The sequence below is a fragment of the Gallinula chloropus genome, assembly GCF_964237585.1.
Source record: "Gallinula chloropus genome assembly, chromosome: 3".
NCBI classification, from domain to species: Eukaryota; Metazoa; Chordata; class Aves; order Gruiformes; family Rallidae; genus Gallinula; species Gallinula chloropus.
In genome coordinates this window covers 84,135,451-84,150,506 of record NC_140087.1, presented here as the reverse complement: position 1 = coordinate 84,150,506, position 15,056 = coordinate 84,135,451, and the positions used below count along the sequence as shown (strand labels likewise).

At 44.0% G+C, this 15,056-nt stretch overlaps 1 protein-coding gene across 1 annotated transcript in view; it reads right to left on the bottom strand.

Annotated features, from left to right (window-relative positions):
• EFEMP1 (EGF containing fibulin extracellular matrix protein 1) overlaps positions 1-14,686 on the bottom strand; it is a 46,245-nt gene extending 31,559 nt beyond the window's left edge. The window contains exons 1-5 of the mRNA XM_084262416.1: positions 14,617-14,686; positions 14,149-14,239; positions 13,916-14,003; positions 10,921-10,969; positions 10,478-10,738 (exon numbers count right to left, since the gene is read on the bottom strand). Of these exons, the coding sequence (XP_084118542.1) occupies positions 10,478-10,738; positions 10,921-10,969; positions 13,916-13,996 (391 nt within the window). The 5' untranslated portion in view covers positions 13,997-14,003; positions 14,149-14,239; positions 14,617-14,686. The remainder of the gene's footprint in view (positions 1-10,477; positions 10,739-10,920; positions 10,970-13,915; positions 14,004-14,148; positions 14,240-14,616) is intronic.
• Between the last annotated feature and the right edge of the window lie 370 nt (positions 14,687-15,056).

Below are 15,056 nucleotides of genomic sequence, written 5' to 3'. Positions count from 1 at the left end.
TGGGGCTCCCACAGCATCTGCGAGCCAGAATTTGCTGAGGCCGGTTTTTGGCTAGGTTGACAAATACTAAATAAAACAAAGAATCAAATGCAAAGAATGATATAAGCTGCTGCTGCTTTTGTCCCAAACGTTCACCACGGCCATAGCACTGAACAAAGCTTGTGCTTGTTGAGGCACACAAGTGCATGGACTGCTAAGCTGTGCTGAGCAGGATGCTCTTCCTTCTGCATGCATCCCTCATCCAGAGGGATGGAGCTGAAGCCAGGCCCCTGAAAGATGTGGCAGTACAAAACAATGTCCCTGACCTCCAGTATTGCATGCTTCCCCTGTACTAATAAGCTGATTCCTATGATGAAACATGTCCTGATATTAACACTTGAATTTTTGATACAGAAATGTTTAAAATTGCATTTTACAGCTAACATCAGATTATTTGCATGTGGCTTTGTCAGAGTTACAGAAACTTTTGCCTGAATTTCCCACTGGTTTTTATTTTCAGTAGAACTATATTAATTTGCTTTCTCCAAAGTAAGTCAGCTTGTAGGGCAGGAATGGTTCCATTATGATACCAAACACCTGATGTGTGCCAGCCCCATCAATCAAGGCTTTGGGGAAGAAGAGGCTTTATGTTCAGTCCTCCTGTAGCCATCACCAAAAGCAGAAAGGTGGGAAATTTAACACTTGGATGTCTCAGAAGGGTATAGATATCACCAATCTCCTTTCCAACAATTAAACTCATCCTGACATTCTTTTGTATTTGAGGCAGTCTTTAATTACTTAAATTAGGTTTGTTACCCTTTCAAAAGTTGCTTTAACTGCTGGTCTTACTGTATAAAACGTCTAGAGTGGTGTTTAAGCTCTTAAATTGTTGGGCTCACCCATATCCCGTAGCAGTGAGCTGTGGAAGTGTTTCTTTGATGTCCTCTGACTACACCACCTTTTGGCATCATGAATGAAGCTCTGAATTGCTGTGTTCCCAAGTGATAAACAGCTGTTGCAAGCTTGCATTCTCCAGCCGTGGTTATTTTTGTATGGCTTTGCCCTGCTTTTTTCAGTCATTAAAACCTTTCCTTGTCCCCTAAACTGTTCCTTTGTCCTGTTGTGAGCTGCTCCTCTTTGGGAATATTCCCACAGAGAGGGGCTGAACAGGACTGCAACAGCCATGCTTCTCTTGAGCTGCTTGATAGGTAAGAAAACTGAGTGAACTGTTTCTGCATCAGGAGCATCTGCTCGCAGCACTCCGGCTTCACTGCTAGCTGGGGAATCCCCCAGGAAGCTTTCAGGAGGGTGGAGAAAGTGGAGACAAGACCAAGACTAGTGCTCTAAAGCTGTGCTTAGGGGAAGAGGCTGAGGGTGTTCGAGGGTGTTGCTGGGTGGATCTCCTTGGCTAGTTTCTGGTTTTGGCTTTATTACATGGCTGTGCTTTCAATTTATTTCAAAGGTGCCTGGAGCCTTATAAATCTGCATACATAGTAAGGAAGAGATTCGCTTAGTGAGGAGGACTGAAGTTTGACTGTAATCATAACGGAGAGAGCATTTGGGTTTAAATACACAGCAAAGCAATCCTTTTATAAAGCTACCTCCTAGAAATGGAGATTTTTTTTCCCTCTTTTATAGGTATATGGAGCCTTCTGATAGAGGAATACCTTACCTTGGAATACACACAAAAAAGCAGGCTCCTCCCCAAAAGAATTATTTGCCACATGCCAAATAAGAGGTTAAAACTTACAAATACATTTTCTGGATCGTTTAAGTAACTGTCAAATGGTGTTCAGGATGGAAAGAGCTTGGTGGTTTACTCATGCAGCCAACTTTTGCAGTGTGCAAACCATATCAGAAGATGGTTATAACTCTCCTGTGGCTCAGGCTTATTTGAGCTGTAATGCTCCCCCCTCCTTCTTCAAACCCCCCAGCACTTCAAAATCTTCATGTGAACACCAATTTTACCCAGCAATATGACTTACCAAACTGTTTCTTCTTGTGCAAGTTACAGCTGGCAGTGGAATTTAGGTGTCAGTAGTTTCAAAGTAGAAGAGATGATTATTTACTTGGAGGCTAGCAGAAGCCCAGCTCTTCATAAAGACCATTTCTTGACAGGAAAGATTCATGGGTAGGCAGTGACTAATTACTTTGAGAACTCTGAAACCAGATTTTTCTGGTGTTGATGGACAATAAACATTTCTGAAGCCATTCAGGCTTGAAACTTTAAGATCACCATACTCTGGTGCTCTCACTATCTCTTGAGGTTTGACTGCACACATTGTGACTGGTTACCTGTTAACAAATCCCACCTATGCAAGCATGTTGCACATAAAAATCCTTGAACAAGTTCTGTTTGTACTCAGGAAACTACTCAGAACATCTGTTCAGGCACAGACTAGACACGTTCGAGTGCACCGTCAGATCTACTTAGATCATATCGTATCATCCTGGGTCGTGCATTAGACTAGAAGTTTGCCTTACATTAAATTCACCTGAAAAGAAAGCTAAGCCACATCTTCTTTTCAGAACTGAAATGATTTCAGGCTTGGATGATGCCTAGATCTGTCCACTCAAAGGCATGGACTTTTGTAGTCAGGAGTTGTTTAACAGCTCTTCCCAGGAGATACAGCTCCAGACATCCTATTTCAGAGTTTTACTTATTTCTGGGGGTAGCCAGCTATGGTTATCACCACCATCCTTGACCAAACAAGTACCATTTTGTCTACCTCCACAAAACTAGTGTTTTAACAGAAATGAAACTATGAAAGCTGTGGAAAAAAATACAATCAAAAAAGCCAAAACCACAACCAATCCAGCACCCCCTCCTTCCCCCTTCCAGCTGCAGAATGGGTTACTAGGCAGAATTGTACGTGGCATTTTTCAGTTGGGTGAGGTTACTTATTTAAGGTAGTCAGGAACAGCACCAGGTAAAAGGTCTACTGAATATCTAGTTCTAAAAATGCTGAATTAAGAGATTGGGGTACATTGTCAGAAAGGCTTAAATTAATTTCTTAGCCCTGTAGCTTACAAAAGTGTGTGTAACATTTTCTTTGAAGCTGAAAGTTATTAAGCTACAGGTTTACTGTATAATTATACATAAATTAATAATTTCTCCACTACACTTACAACAGAACCAACGTTTAACACTATTTCAGATAAATAAAACATGTGAATGAGCAGAAAAGGTATTTTACAATAACTACATAAATACTGAACTACTTCATAGCTCTGTAATTTGAAAATGACTCCTGTGTTTCTAGGGAAGTTAGAAGGTAAATGAGAGCAGGTACAAGCAGAATTCTTGTGCATTTAGCAAGTTCTTTTAGGTTAAATTTTGCTGTATATGGAATTATGGCAAATAACTTTCTGAAGCTTCTGTTTACTAGCTGTTACAAAACCAAAACTCAGCACCTTAAAGGCAAAACTAGGTATCATCTTTGTAATTTCATGTTTTTTAGCCATGAGCCTTATGTGGCTGATGACCTCTTCCATATGTTCATGTCACAGAGAGAGAGATCTTTTGGGTGGAAGCAACTGAACTTTGTGATATGCATGTGGCAAACTTCCCCTTGGTAAGAACCCTTCAGCTGCAAGGAGGCTTAAATCTTGTAGAGAACATGTATAAATGATGAAAATCCAGGAAAAAATAGCTCCAAAGGCATATAGACATCATTGGCTGGTACAGTGAAGACTTAGACCATGTCTTTGTTGTTCCTGGAGGACTATTTTGGCACACACAGAGAAGCAGAAACAGTAGCCATCATGTTCCTTTGCCAGCATGAAAAAGAAATTAAAATAATTTGGGAAGAAGATGAAATAAGGAAAATAAGTTTTAAACTTCAGCTCATGAACTAGATTTCTAGCTTGCTAAATCAGCATCCCATCACTGGAGATGCTCAAGAACTGTCTCAGACCTTTAAAAACCATGTGTCTAACACAGAGAGCCTTTAGAAATGTTCTAGGGTTAGAAAAGGTGAGTCAGGAACCCAAACTTCAAAAGCAAACCATGGATAAGAGCATTTCCATTACCTCGTAAGGAATCTGAAGCAGGAATCTGGTTTGAAAATGGAGAAAAAGGGTTGGTTGAGAGAAAATGACCTTGATCAAAGCACTCAAGAAAGGAGAAGCTCATCCACGCACTCAGCAGACTACAGAACTATAATGCAGTAGCCTGGGCTGGAATCACTGCAGACCTGCTGGAAGCAAACATGTTCAGAACATCACAGAGTAGCAACAGTATGGCTATAAAATCAGAAGTAGCCATCAGAATGCCCCCACACTACTGTCACTACCAGAAAAGCTTTCTGTTATCACTGCAACGCTGTAGCTTGCAATCCATTGACAGCAGGTAGCCCAGTGGGGAACAAAAGCCGACCTGTGTTCTTACAAAGCCTGTCTTCTGCTGTCTGATGTGACAGAATGCAACAGAGGACAGTTACCATTCCTCAAAGGGTTTGCTGACTCTTAGGATGCCTCTGTCTGTAATGGATACAGGGAATTCCTTGAAGAGATAAACAAATATTCTGTGCCTTGTAGCGGGGTGCCAAGCGTACTGGGATGCCCAGTCAGGATCAGATATCAGCATGTTCTTCCCCTTTGCTAACTGGTGTTATTCCTGGTTGTAATATGAAGAAGACCTCCAGCTCGGTGAAATTCTGAAGGAGGACAGATGGCTGGAAGTTTGGACTTTCTTCAGCCTTTCTGAAAACATTTGCTGTGTTTTGTCTGTCAAAATATTAGCTGCCTTAGAGCTACTAAGCCAACATGCTTTAGAGTCAACAAATCAAGCCCAAAAGTACAACTGTGACTACTGTACAATCCCCTTTAGCTTGAATAAGAAGCCATGAGAACTGCTAATGAGTTTACTTCAACTGCAGAGTGGCAGTGGAGGAGCTCTAAGGTAAATACAACTTTCAGAAGCTTGCCTGAAGAATCTAGGATGCTTAACATATGGTATGAATCTGGAGCTGCAACGTATGGAGCGTGTTCCTGGAGGGGTCAGGCCAATGGAAAAGCAGTAAGTAACCAAAGGAAGTGAAGCAGCTGCTAGTATTTATGCTTGTGATGGATGTTCACAGTAAAATGGTCAGACAGAACAGAGAGTATCTATCCAAGGTCTTGACATGACACTCACAGCTGTACAAATAGTACAGATGTGAAGATGATTCAGAGTGGCCAGATTTTGAAAATGCCCAAAAACTGGGCCCTCGGGCCCTCAAAACAAGATGTTTTTTTGTGACCTCCCCTCTGGTCCCTCAAGGCTATTAAAGAGATGCTCCAGGAAGGGCTCTCCCCTGCAAAATGCAGCGGTTTCACGGATTAACAGCTTGAACAATTGGTTCAGGATGGGCTGATGAAAGATGATCTCTGCATGATGTACCCAAATGTACAAGAAATTAATTGGCATCTACAAACACTCAGTACAAAGGGCTGTGACTGTGTCAGCTTGTATCCTTCTGTGGGTTCTCCTAGACCTGCAAAATTCCTACAGCTTTTCCAAGTAATTAGCATTCAGATGGCATGCGTAACCAGGTCAGGCTCTTAGAGGGGCTACTGCTGGCAAGGAGTATTCTCCACTTGCTGAAGGGCTGCAGCAAACATATGGACCTATGAACTGTGCCTGAGTGAGTGCGATGATGAACTGACGGCATCCCAAACCACACAACTAGACCTTATCTTTCCTACTGCATCCTCTCTCCTCATCCTTTCCTCAGACTAAATAAGTCTTGTGTTGAGAGGAACAATCCTGGAACTGAACTTGCCACTTTTCAAAGTAGTTCTGAAAGCATTTTTGAAGTGCTCCTTAAATACAAGAAGTGGGAAAGCTTGGGATGGTGCAATGTTTTACAAAAAGCTCTCCAAGGCGTTTCTGGGGCCTGCCCAAGAAAGTACTCCAGGTGTATTTAGGTTATGTCTATATTAGCAAATCCTGGGGACCCGTAGGAGCAGATCAGAGGTTGGTACAGAGGCTCCAAAGTCCTAGTATGTGCATTTCTAAGGGTCCCTGGTCTCTCAAATCTGCTTCTGGAGCCTGAACGCTTGTTAGCAGTGGCGGCCCGTTAGCAGCACTCCTGTAGCACAGTTCAGGTTTGGTTTCATCTGCATTGGATCTGGTTTGCCTATTCCAAATCTGCTCAGTGAGGCAAATCAAGGTGTCTTAAGTGGAGCTGGTTAGGAGTTACATTTCAGAAGCACAGTCTGTACCCCAGTCAAAATGTCAATGAAGGGCACCCCGCTGGAGGCACACCCTGACTGTCCAACCTCAACCAGTTCTATAAAGAGCCAAGCTGAAGGCACCTGCACTTACCCAATTTTTATGCCCTTTATGTGCCAGCTGCACAAAATTTAAGCTAATTTGACTTCTGCTAAGTGAAGTTGCGATAAAAGCCTAGACTGAGTACTTTAAGTTACTCTGAAAAGTACTGAAAAATCAAACACACCCCACCACCCCCCTACAAATGAAGGGATCCCTAAAATGATTTTGCATGGGGAAAAAATAGCCACAGTTAATTCCTTCCCTCCTCCCACAGAGAAGGAAAAAGCAACCAAAGTCCACCAAGTCTAGGCAAAACTATCTAGAAAACACATCTCTCTCTCCTGTATAAGAAAGCATGGGTATCTTATCACAATCTGTCTCCCCCCCTGTATTTTACAGTCACAGTAGCCCAAAGAGTTATATAAGGAGACTAGAGAAATACAGGAAGCTAATCGACCTGAGGAGCAAAAAAAGTTTGCTTACTTTATTGCCAGAATGATAGGAAGGCAAAGACAAAAAGTTCCTTTGCCTTCTCAACTTTACAGGTTACTTGGTACCTTTGCAGTTTTTTTTGTTGGGTTTTTTTTTCCATTGAAGTGTCATTACCACTCTAGGAAAAGCTAGTAGCTTGTTGCAGACTAGATTTGACAAAATTGAATTAATTGGGTGATTTTCTTTTGACTTCAACAGGAAAAGACTCAACATCACAGCAGAAATACAATTCAGTCTTGTATGTAGGCAACAGAGCGCAGCTGGTTATGCCTTTTGTCAGGCTAAAAGTGGCTGTGAATATTAGCTAACTCAGCAATTCGCTTAAAAATACTTCTTGCTCTGTGATTTGCTTCTCCTAATTGGAGTGATACCTTCACAGTGACAGGTTGGAACATCTGAGTGGCTGCCTGAAAACGCTGGCAGGTGCCATGCATGGAAATCGACCTCAGAGACTGATTCAGCAGCCTTGGGAGGTAAAGGGATAGTGGGGTATGCCCTGCCTACAGAGAATAGAAAAGGATAGTGGGGTATGCCCTGCCTACAGAGGCTAGAAAAGGATGTAGTTAAGGTCATAAAGTCAGAATTTAAGATACAGTCAAACTGTTTTAAGCTGAAACACAAACACGGTGCTCTGTAGGCATTTATGAAAGAGATCTTCCTCCAGGGTAACCTCCCCTCATCTCTTCATCGGCTCTGGGGGTTCCTGGCACTTACTGCTCACAAACAGCCCCTTAAGAATTCCCAGGAAGCTTTTTCTACCTACACTTTTAACGTCCACACAAACATGTTGCTGGTCACTGGTAGTCACGGAAGCGATGTACATGACAGGAAGCTGCAGTTATCTCTGGGGCAAGGTCTTGCATATGCTTTGCCATCAAGCTGCCATCAGTGCTCTGCATGCTCCAATAAATAACAGCGCACACCACAGACAGAAGAAACTCTCACCACTGATAAGCACTGTAGTTGTTGCTTGTTCTCTTTGGGGTAGAAATTAAGAAGGGGTTACAAACATATTTTCTGGTAGCTCAGGCATATGGCCACACGTTGGTAGATTGAGAAGTGTGAATTTACACACCTCTCTGTCACTAGAAATAGGATCAGGCTGCACTGCACCGTGCTTTACCCAAGGACGGAGGGCAGTGCATTGCTGGAGCCTCTTCAAGTCCCACAGGACTAGTGTCACAGACATTCCAAGCACAGAAACCAACATGAGCGTGTTGGGCCTATTATACCCTTGCTACTCAGCCTTTAAAAAGGGAGTGGATGTTTGTATTAAAACAGAAGGCCCCTCATGCTCTAGTATGATGTCAGGAATACGGCTCCGCAGAGCATGTTACTGTTTTAACCAGAGGTCTCCACACTTTCACATTGGTTATAAAATACTTAGTGCTGCTGGACTGGAAGGAAAATGTCATACATCTGCAAACAATTAGAAGGAGCTGGACTTCATATTTGATTTACTAAACAATAAAACAAGCTTAAGTGTGACTTTATGTGTAAGTTACACTCCCTAGGAGCCTCAAGCAGTTATCATAGCAAAGTCTTTTAACCATAATTAAATAAATCCACAGTGGGACTATTGCTGATCAAGATTATCTTTTATAAGATATTTTCAGCAGTGAAAAGCATGAAGATCATGAAGCTGAATGCATGCTTGAAGTGCTCCAAAAGCCTTTCATCCTTTCTTTCAAGCACACTGTCCATTACCCTTTTTCCAGCTGGAATTCATTCAGTACAATGCGTTTCAGCTTTTAAGCAGTAATATTTCCATGCTTTCTACATTCAGATTGAAATTTTGGCATGAGGAAATTAGTAGCAAAACTCTTGTTTTGGTCAAGCCCAAGATTTCACCACAGTTTGTGCATCTGCTAGTTAAAAAGTTCTGGTACTATAACAACAGTTAGTTGTTGTTATAAATTAACCTAAGATTTGTGAATTGAATATAAATATTTAGTTCCAAGTTCAGGAAGCCAGAGCAGGGAGTAAAATAATGGTCATGTATCACCACCACTCTTCTCAACAAAACATGAACCTCAACCAGCCTCCAGTCTCTACATTAACCCCAACTTCCCAACCTTTACTTGGAATATAAGGTGTCAGCACTATGTGCTGTTACACTTCCCTTTGCTATCCCCAATTTATACACCTAAAGCCAGCGTAGCATGGTGTTTGTATTTGGAATTTTTCTAGTGTTCTTTCTTTTTTAATCAAACAAAAGTGTTGTCATATGCTAAAGTTGAGCCATTTAATTGCAATTCATCAGGAAAGGTGAGTGCCAGCCACAGTAACACAGTGTCACCTGAGGGAGGGACTGCTGCAGCAAAAAAAAAAGGAGCCTGGTATTTGTTCCTGGTTCTGCTGCTACTTTGCTAAGTTAAACTATGGAAAAATAAAACATTTGCCACCCTTGGCATCAATTCTCTCTTGATAACCTTCAGTGAATGCTCAAGTTTAAGGGAATTGTGGCACTGACCTCACACAGTAGGTTCTTCGCTCAACATTCCTGAGTCGGAGCGACAGAGACACTGAACGTTAGCAGATAAGCCAGAAATGCTACTCTGAGGCTTTGTCTACAAAAATAACTTATCCAGCCTCTATGATGATTACTGTGCTTCAGAATGACAGGGAATTTACTTACTAGTGATAAATAACGTTCTGTATACACGAACACCAGGGAGAAAGGAACTACCACTGTATATTTACAGCTTGCCCTGATTATAGTCACTCAAGTACTATTTTACTATGATTATACTGTTATGGGCCACAAAGTGGAAAAGATGAACTGTGGGGTCAAGTTTTGCCCTCTGTTTGCATGGGTATCCCACTGACATGCTGGAAAACCAAGTTTATGAACAGGGAAGAGAATATATTCTTATGAAAGAAAACAAAACGGCGGACGAAATGTTTGTTACTTCAGCAAGTAGGAGAGTAAACTATTTATATAAAATAATAAATGCAACAGCCTTAGTTTACAGTAGCGCTTGCGAGCCTGGTTCCTGAAGGCATACAATTAACGTTGCTAATGCCCTGAGAATTCGGGCGCTGCGTGCAGTGTGTGCAGGGTCAGATGAAAGCTCTTCATTGCCAGAGTTTCAGAGACTGGCTGGACAGTGACTGGGAGTGAACTGGTGGGGTCTGTGTAGAACTACTTCCAGAGAGGTCAGAAAAGCACAACCTGTTCAGATGTTTGGTTCCTACTGCTCGATCACACGTAACAGAAACACCACATTCTTCTGCATTACAAACTGGTCTAAGCACAAGTTTGTATGGTGGCTATTTTTTGTCCTGTTCAGCATTCACTTACTGAAAAATCCATAGTTTTGCAAATCTTTAGGAATCTTCTATATATTGCTTGCTACATCACCTACTCTTTTTTCCCAAGCACAGCCTCTCCTGGGCATGCCGAACCCAACACAAAAGGTTTGACTCAAGTTGCTTAGTTACACTAAGGTCTTGTTGGGTTTTTTTGAGGACCTACAGACAACAGAGTTAAATTCTACTCATTACCCTGACACAGGCGGAACAGCCTGCAAGGCTGCAGCACACACAGCAAGTCGCTTACCCTGAGCAACACCACCACACATGTATTTTATTTGCATACCTTAAGTGTGCACCCAAGCAGTTTAATGATGCAACAGTATCCTTTAGTAAATGAGAGAGTTACAGGCTGTCATCTCCCAGGCATTATTTCTGTTATCACATACGCTCCAGTTCTACTGGAAGTAAAACATAGAGCAGCTCACTTACCTTGGCACACGTTGTGATCACTCTGCTCGTACCCAGCTGCACACTGAATTTGATGAGTTGGGTTTGGAGGGGCACGTTGAGGATCAGCTGGAGTCCGGCGAATGACGTTGTTTCGACCACTAGTGGATTCAGCTGCTGCTTCTTCTCTCTCATTTACAATAATTTGTGCTGTTCTGGGTAGACAGAGGTATCCTCCATAGTGGTTAACACATTTCATCCCACCTTTACATGCATCTGGGACTATTTCACATTCATCAATATCTGTGGTTAGCAACAACACAAGTCATGCTTTTAGCAGTCGAACTTTCTGCAACAGCCATTAATACAAACAACAACAACAAGACGACATGCAAGCACACCGCCTTGTCCAGGACAGAGGTGTGCAATGATAAGACTTAAAGAATTCCAAGACAGACTTGCCATTGGCAAAGTATTTACTGTACCTTTGCACCGCTGCCTAACAGGATCCCATTCATAGCCGTCTGTGCATTGCTATAGAGAGAGAAAAATAACTTATAAGTGAGGCTACTCAGGATTATTTATTTTGGAAAAATAAATAATCAAGCATATTCCAATGAACTCAAAGTTTGCCACTAAGGGAAACACAATGTTTGTATACCTTGGTAAGCTAGGGATATGGCTATTGGTACAGCATTGCTGTGCAGGAACAACAAGAAGTATACAGGGAGAGTGCCTCTATCTGGGGAAGTTCCCAAGATAGTGCTTGCTATGAGCAGAGAGCTTTTGCTGGGGAAGAATATGAGAAAAGCATCACTTTCTCCTTGCCTTGTTGCTATGCACTGCTTTAGACCATCTGCCATTAGTCACTGGCTAACTCCTGGATGAGATGAACCTCTCCATTGACCCAGCTGACTGGTAGGAAAATCTCCCTATGAAAAAGTAGTGAGTTTTTCTGAGTTCTGATCTTGTTCACTGCCTTCCAAAAGGTGACCATCCCTCATTCCTGGGGCAGGTTTCCCCCGTCCTTCATCCTCTCTCCCATTAGCACTCTAGCAGTGGGGAAGGATCCCATGACAGCTGGAAATTCATTCACATGCTCTTTAATCACATGACTCACGGAACCACAGTCTAGGAAGAACAATTTATATTGTGAGGCCTACAATAAACGGTTGGAGTTTATAACAACGGGACTACTTATATAAATAAGGCTTTGCAGAACTCAAACAAGACTATACTCAGCAACTGTTCACATTGACGCAGACTAGCGACTTCAGGAAGAATTTTAAATATTCTGCCCTGCAGTTAGGTAGGCATCTTCATTATTCCCCTGCCCAAAGGCATTACATTGTCTGCAGCACAGTAATATTAATCACGGGTGACAGCTACAAAAACTGGTTAGTGAAATATCACAAGGCTACCGAATACAGCGGGTGCGTTTGAAGTACCAATGACTCAACCGAGCTGTGCTATGGAGGTGTGGGTACATCCTATGCAGCTTAGGATATTGCTTTAATGGCCCTGTAGTAAAAAAGAATCAAGTTGGCTAATGTAATTAGTCAGAGTCAAGCAAGCTAAACCTTGTTGGAGCTCCTCTGCTGCAAAGGAACCATACAAGTGACATATTTGACCTTCCAGTGTAGAACTCCACTCATTCCATGTACTATCCTCAAGTTATTTTAAGGATCGTGTTTCTAACAGGCTCAGTAATAGGATTGAAAATGCTTTCTTCATCTGCAGGTGACACTGGTGATCTGCCAAACGCAGCAGCGAGTTGTAGCTTGAGGCTTTTCCTTCCCAATGGGTAAGTGGACAAAAAAGTGTTACAATTCTCAATCCCTAAAGGAATGACTACACGCTGAGCTGACACTGCAGAACTTACTGTAGCTATGAAAATACAAACCCAAAGGAAAACAGCTAATTCATGCATTTACTGCATCACCCAGTTCCTGTTCATGCACAACAGGGGTACTGTCTCGTTAACTGTAAGGAGCCACATCCAATCATTACTGCAGCCGAAGGGGCTTTTACAGTAGAAAAGGATTTGGCCCCAAATGAATGCATGAGAAACAGTACCATCCTTAGAGGAACATTTATAAAAGCTAAGGGTTCTTTTCTTTTTTTTTTGGTTCAGTAGTTTTACATGATTAGTCTAATGATCACTGAAGTACCTACATGTGATGACATCCTCTTTAAAAATGAAGGATAGGAATCCAGGTTGTATGTGTGTGCTAGAAATTTTCCATTGGTGTAACAAGAACGATGCAGGCTTATCAGAACGTGCTATTTAATTTTTAAAAAAGAATGTGTAATAAATGCAGGAAAGGAACGGGTGGGATCTCTATATTAGTCTAGGTTTTCGAAAGATACTTAAGCTCTTCAGTTTCCCCTTATGTAGTGAACCTAAAAAAACCCAACTCAACCCAAAAAAACCCCACAGAAGCCTCTAAATAGAAGCACTCCCAATTTTCAAAAATCTATTGCCTCTAAAGCCCAGTGCTAAAGTATTTTATGACTGGCTTCCTGATGCTCACTTGTGGCTTCTTTGAGCCCCTTCTTCTATGATAAGGTCCAACTCTGCAATATTTACTCGCTGGAGCCATCCCACTGACTTCAGTGGGATTACTTGTGTAAAACACAATCTCAGTCTTTGGCTGTGGTTCTCTAACTTTTTGCATGTGTGCAGAATTTTCTGCTTGTGTGGCATTGCGCTAATGTCTCTACACATACTCAGAGGTCCACCCATATGAAGCAAGTTGCAGGGATTACAACTGTAATCAGATGTGAAAACGTGGGTTTTTCCCCAGCCCCAGCCGATGTAATTGCCACTCCTTCTATGACATGCATTATGCAAGCCAAAGACTGAACACGAGCAGATTAAAAAAAAAACCACCAACCCACTTTACAGAAAAGCCTTTAAACTCTGCTTGTAACCAAGTGATAGGGCGAGAGATTTATTTCCAGCGCTGGACAATTTTATCAAGTCATGCAAACATGCTGCTCAGAACCAGCTCTGAAAACTACCAGCCCCTCTGCTCACCCCAGGGCTTGGATGGTTCCCTGAGAGCACTAAACTCGCATTTTGTTAAAGCCAGCTTGGAACATGCAAAAGAAAACACAAAAGAACGTTTGACCTAATTATCTGTCAAATTTCATGTGTTTCAAAAGAAGGTGCTCGAGATCCTGTCTTTATGAAAAGGGTTAAAAAAAAAATTAATTAAAAAGCCCGTAACTTCATCAGGCTGAGCACACAGATCAGCTTTCCCGAACAAGCAGTCGCAGCCTATTTTGCTCAATCTTGTCAACTTTAACTTTAAAACCCTGTTGCAGGGACAGCTAATTTCATGGTTAGCGTTCGAACTCCAGGAACTTTGCACCGCACGCTACACACACTGGCAAGAAACCCGGTTTTTCATAAGGGTCATTTAGAAAAGAATCCCTGCAAAGGCAGTAATTACCCCGAACTCTATTAAACCTTACCGTGTACGTTATGGTTTCCTCAGTTTCCTGTGAATGTACCGTAATAAGAATGAGGGCAGCCAAGAACATAGCTGTCAACATCGTGAACCTCGAAAGAAAGGAAAACAAATATAAGAGCGGGGATATTTCTTAGCGGTCTCCGTGGCTGGAGGAGGCAGCGGGCACCTCCGGGACCGGGTGCGGGACCGGGTCCTGCCCCGGCTGCGAGCGCAGAGCGCCCGCCCAGCCCCTACCTGGCTGCGGCGGCAGGGACGCTGCCCCTTTTCTTCTGTAAGAAGAGGGCGAGGTTTGGCTGTGCTTCCAGTCCGTTGTTACTTTATCCAGCTGAGGGAGAGGGGGGGAGAAATTAAGAGGTAATAATTGGAGTTTAAGTATGTCACGCCGGGACGGAAGCGGCGCGCTCAGGCGCTGCGCAGGGAGCAGGCGGTGCGACTGCCCCCGCCGCCACTGGTTTTGGGGTGGCAAAGAGGCTTTTCGGTAAAAGAAAAGTCAGGACGGCGGCCGGCCGGAGGGCAGCTCCGAGGGGAAGGGGGGACGCGCCGAGGGACTCCTTCCCCAGGGGGAGCGGGCACTGCCGGGCACCTGCTGGGCTCGGGCTTGGCCCCGGCCGTCCTGCCCTGCCCCGCAAACCCGCCCCGGGCAGCGGCCCCCTGCCCCGGGGGCACCGGGACACGCAGGCGTTCCGAGCTGCTCGCTCCTACCTGCGGCGGAGCCGGTACGTGAGGCGGTGGCGGCGGTGGCGATTGCTGCTCCCGGCGGCGCGTTACCGCGACTCAGCCCCGTCCCTCCGCTGACTCCGCTACGGTACCGGTGCCCTCTCACTCTCCTTTACCCCCCTCCTGCGGGCCTTCAGCTAAATAAAATCGGTCCCGGCTCCTACCGGAGCCCCCGGACGCCCCCTACCGACCTCGCGGCGACTGGAGCCCTTCGGCGGGGCGGGGCGGGGCACGGCGCGGCTCTCCGCTGCTCCCCGCGCCCTCCCGCCGCCGGCCGGAGCGCCTCGAGGCGGGGCAGGTGCGGAGCTCGCCGCCATGTTGGCACTGTGAGGGAAAGGGGTGGCGGGCCGTCAGGCGGCGTTCTCCGGGCGGTTGTGGCCACTGCTACCGGGGGAGTTGTTACGGGGAAGGGACGGGGGTCCTTC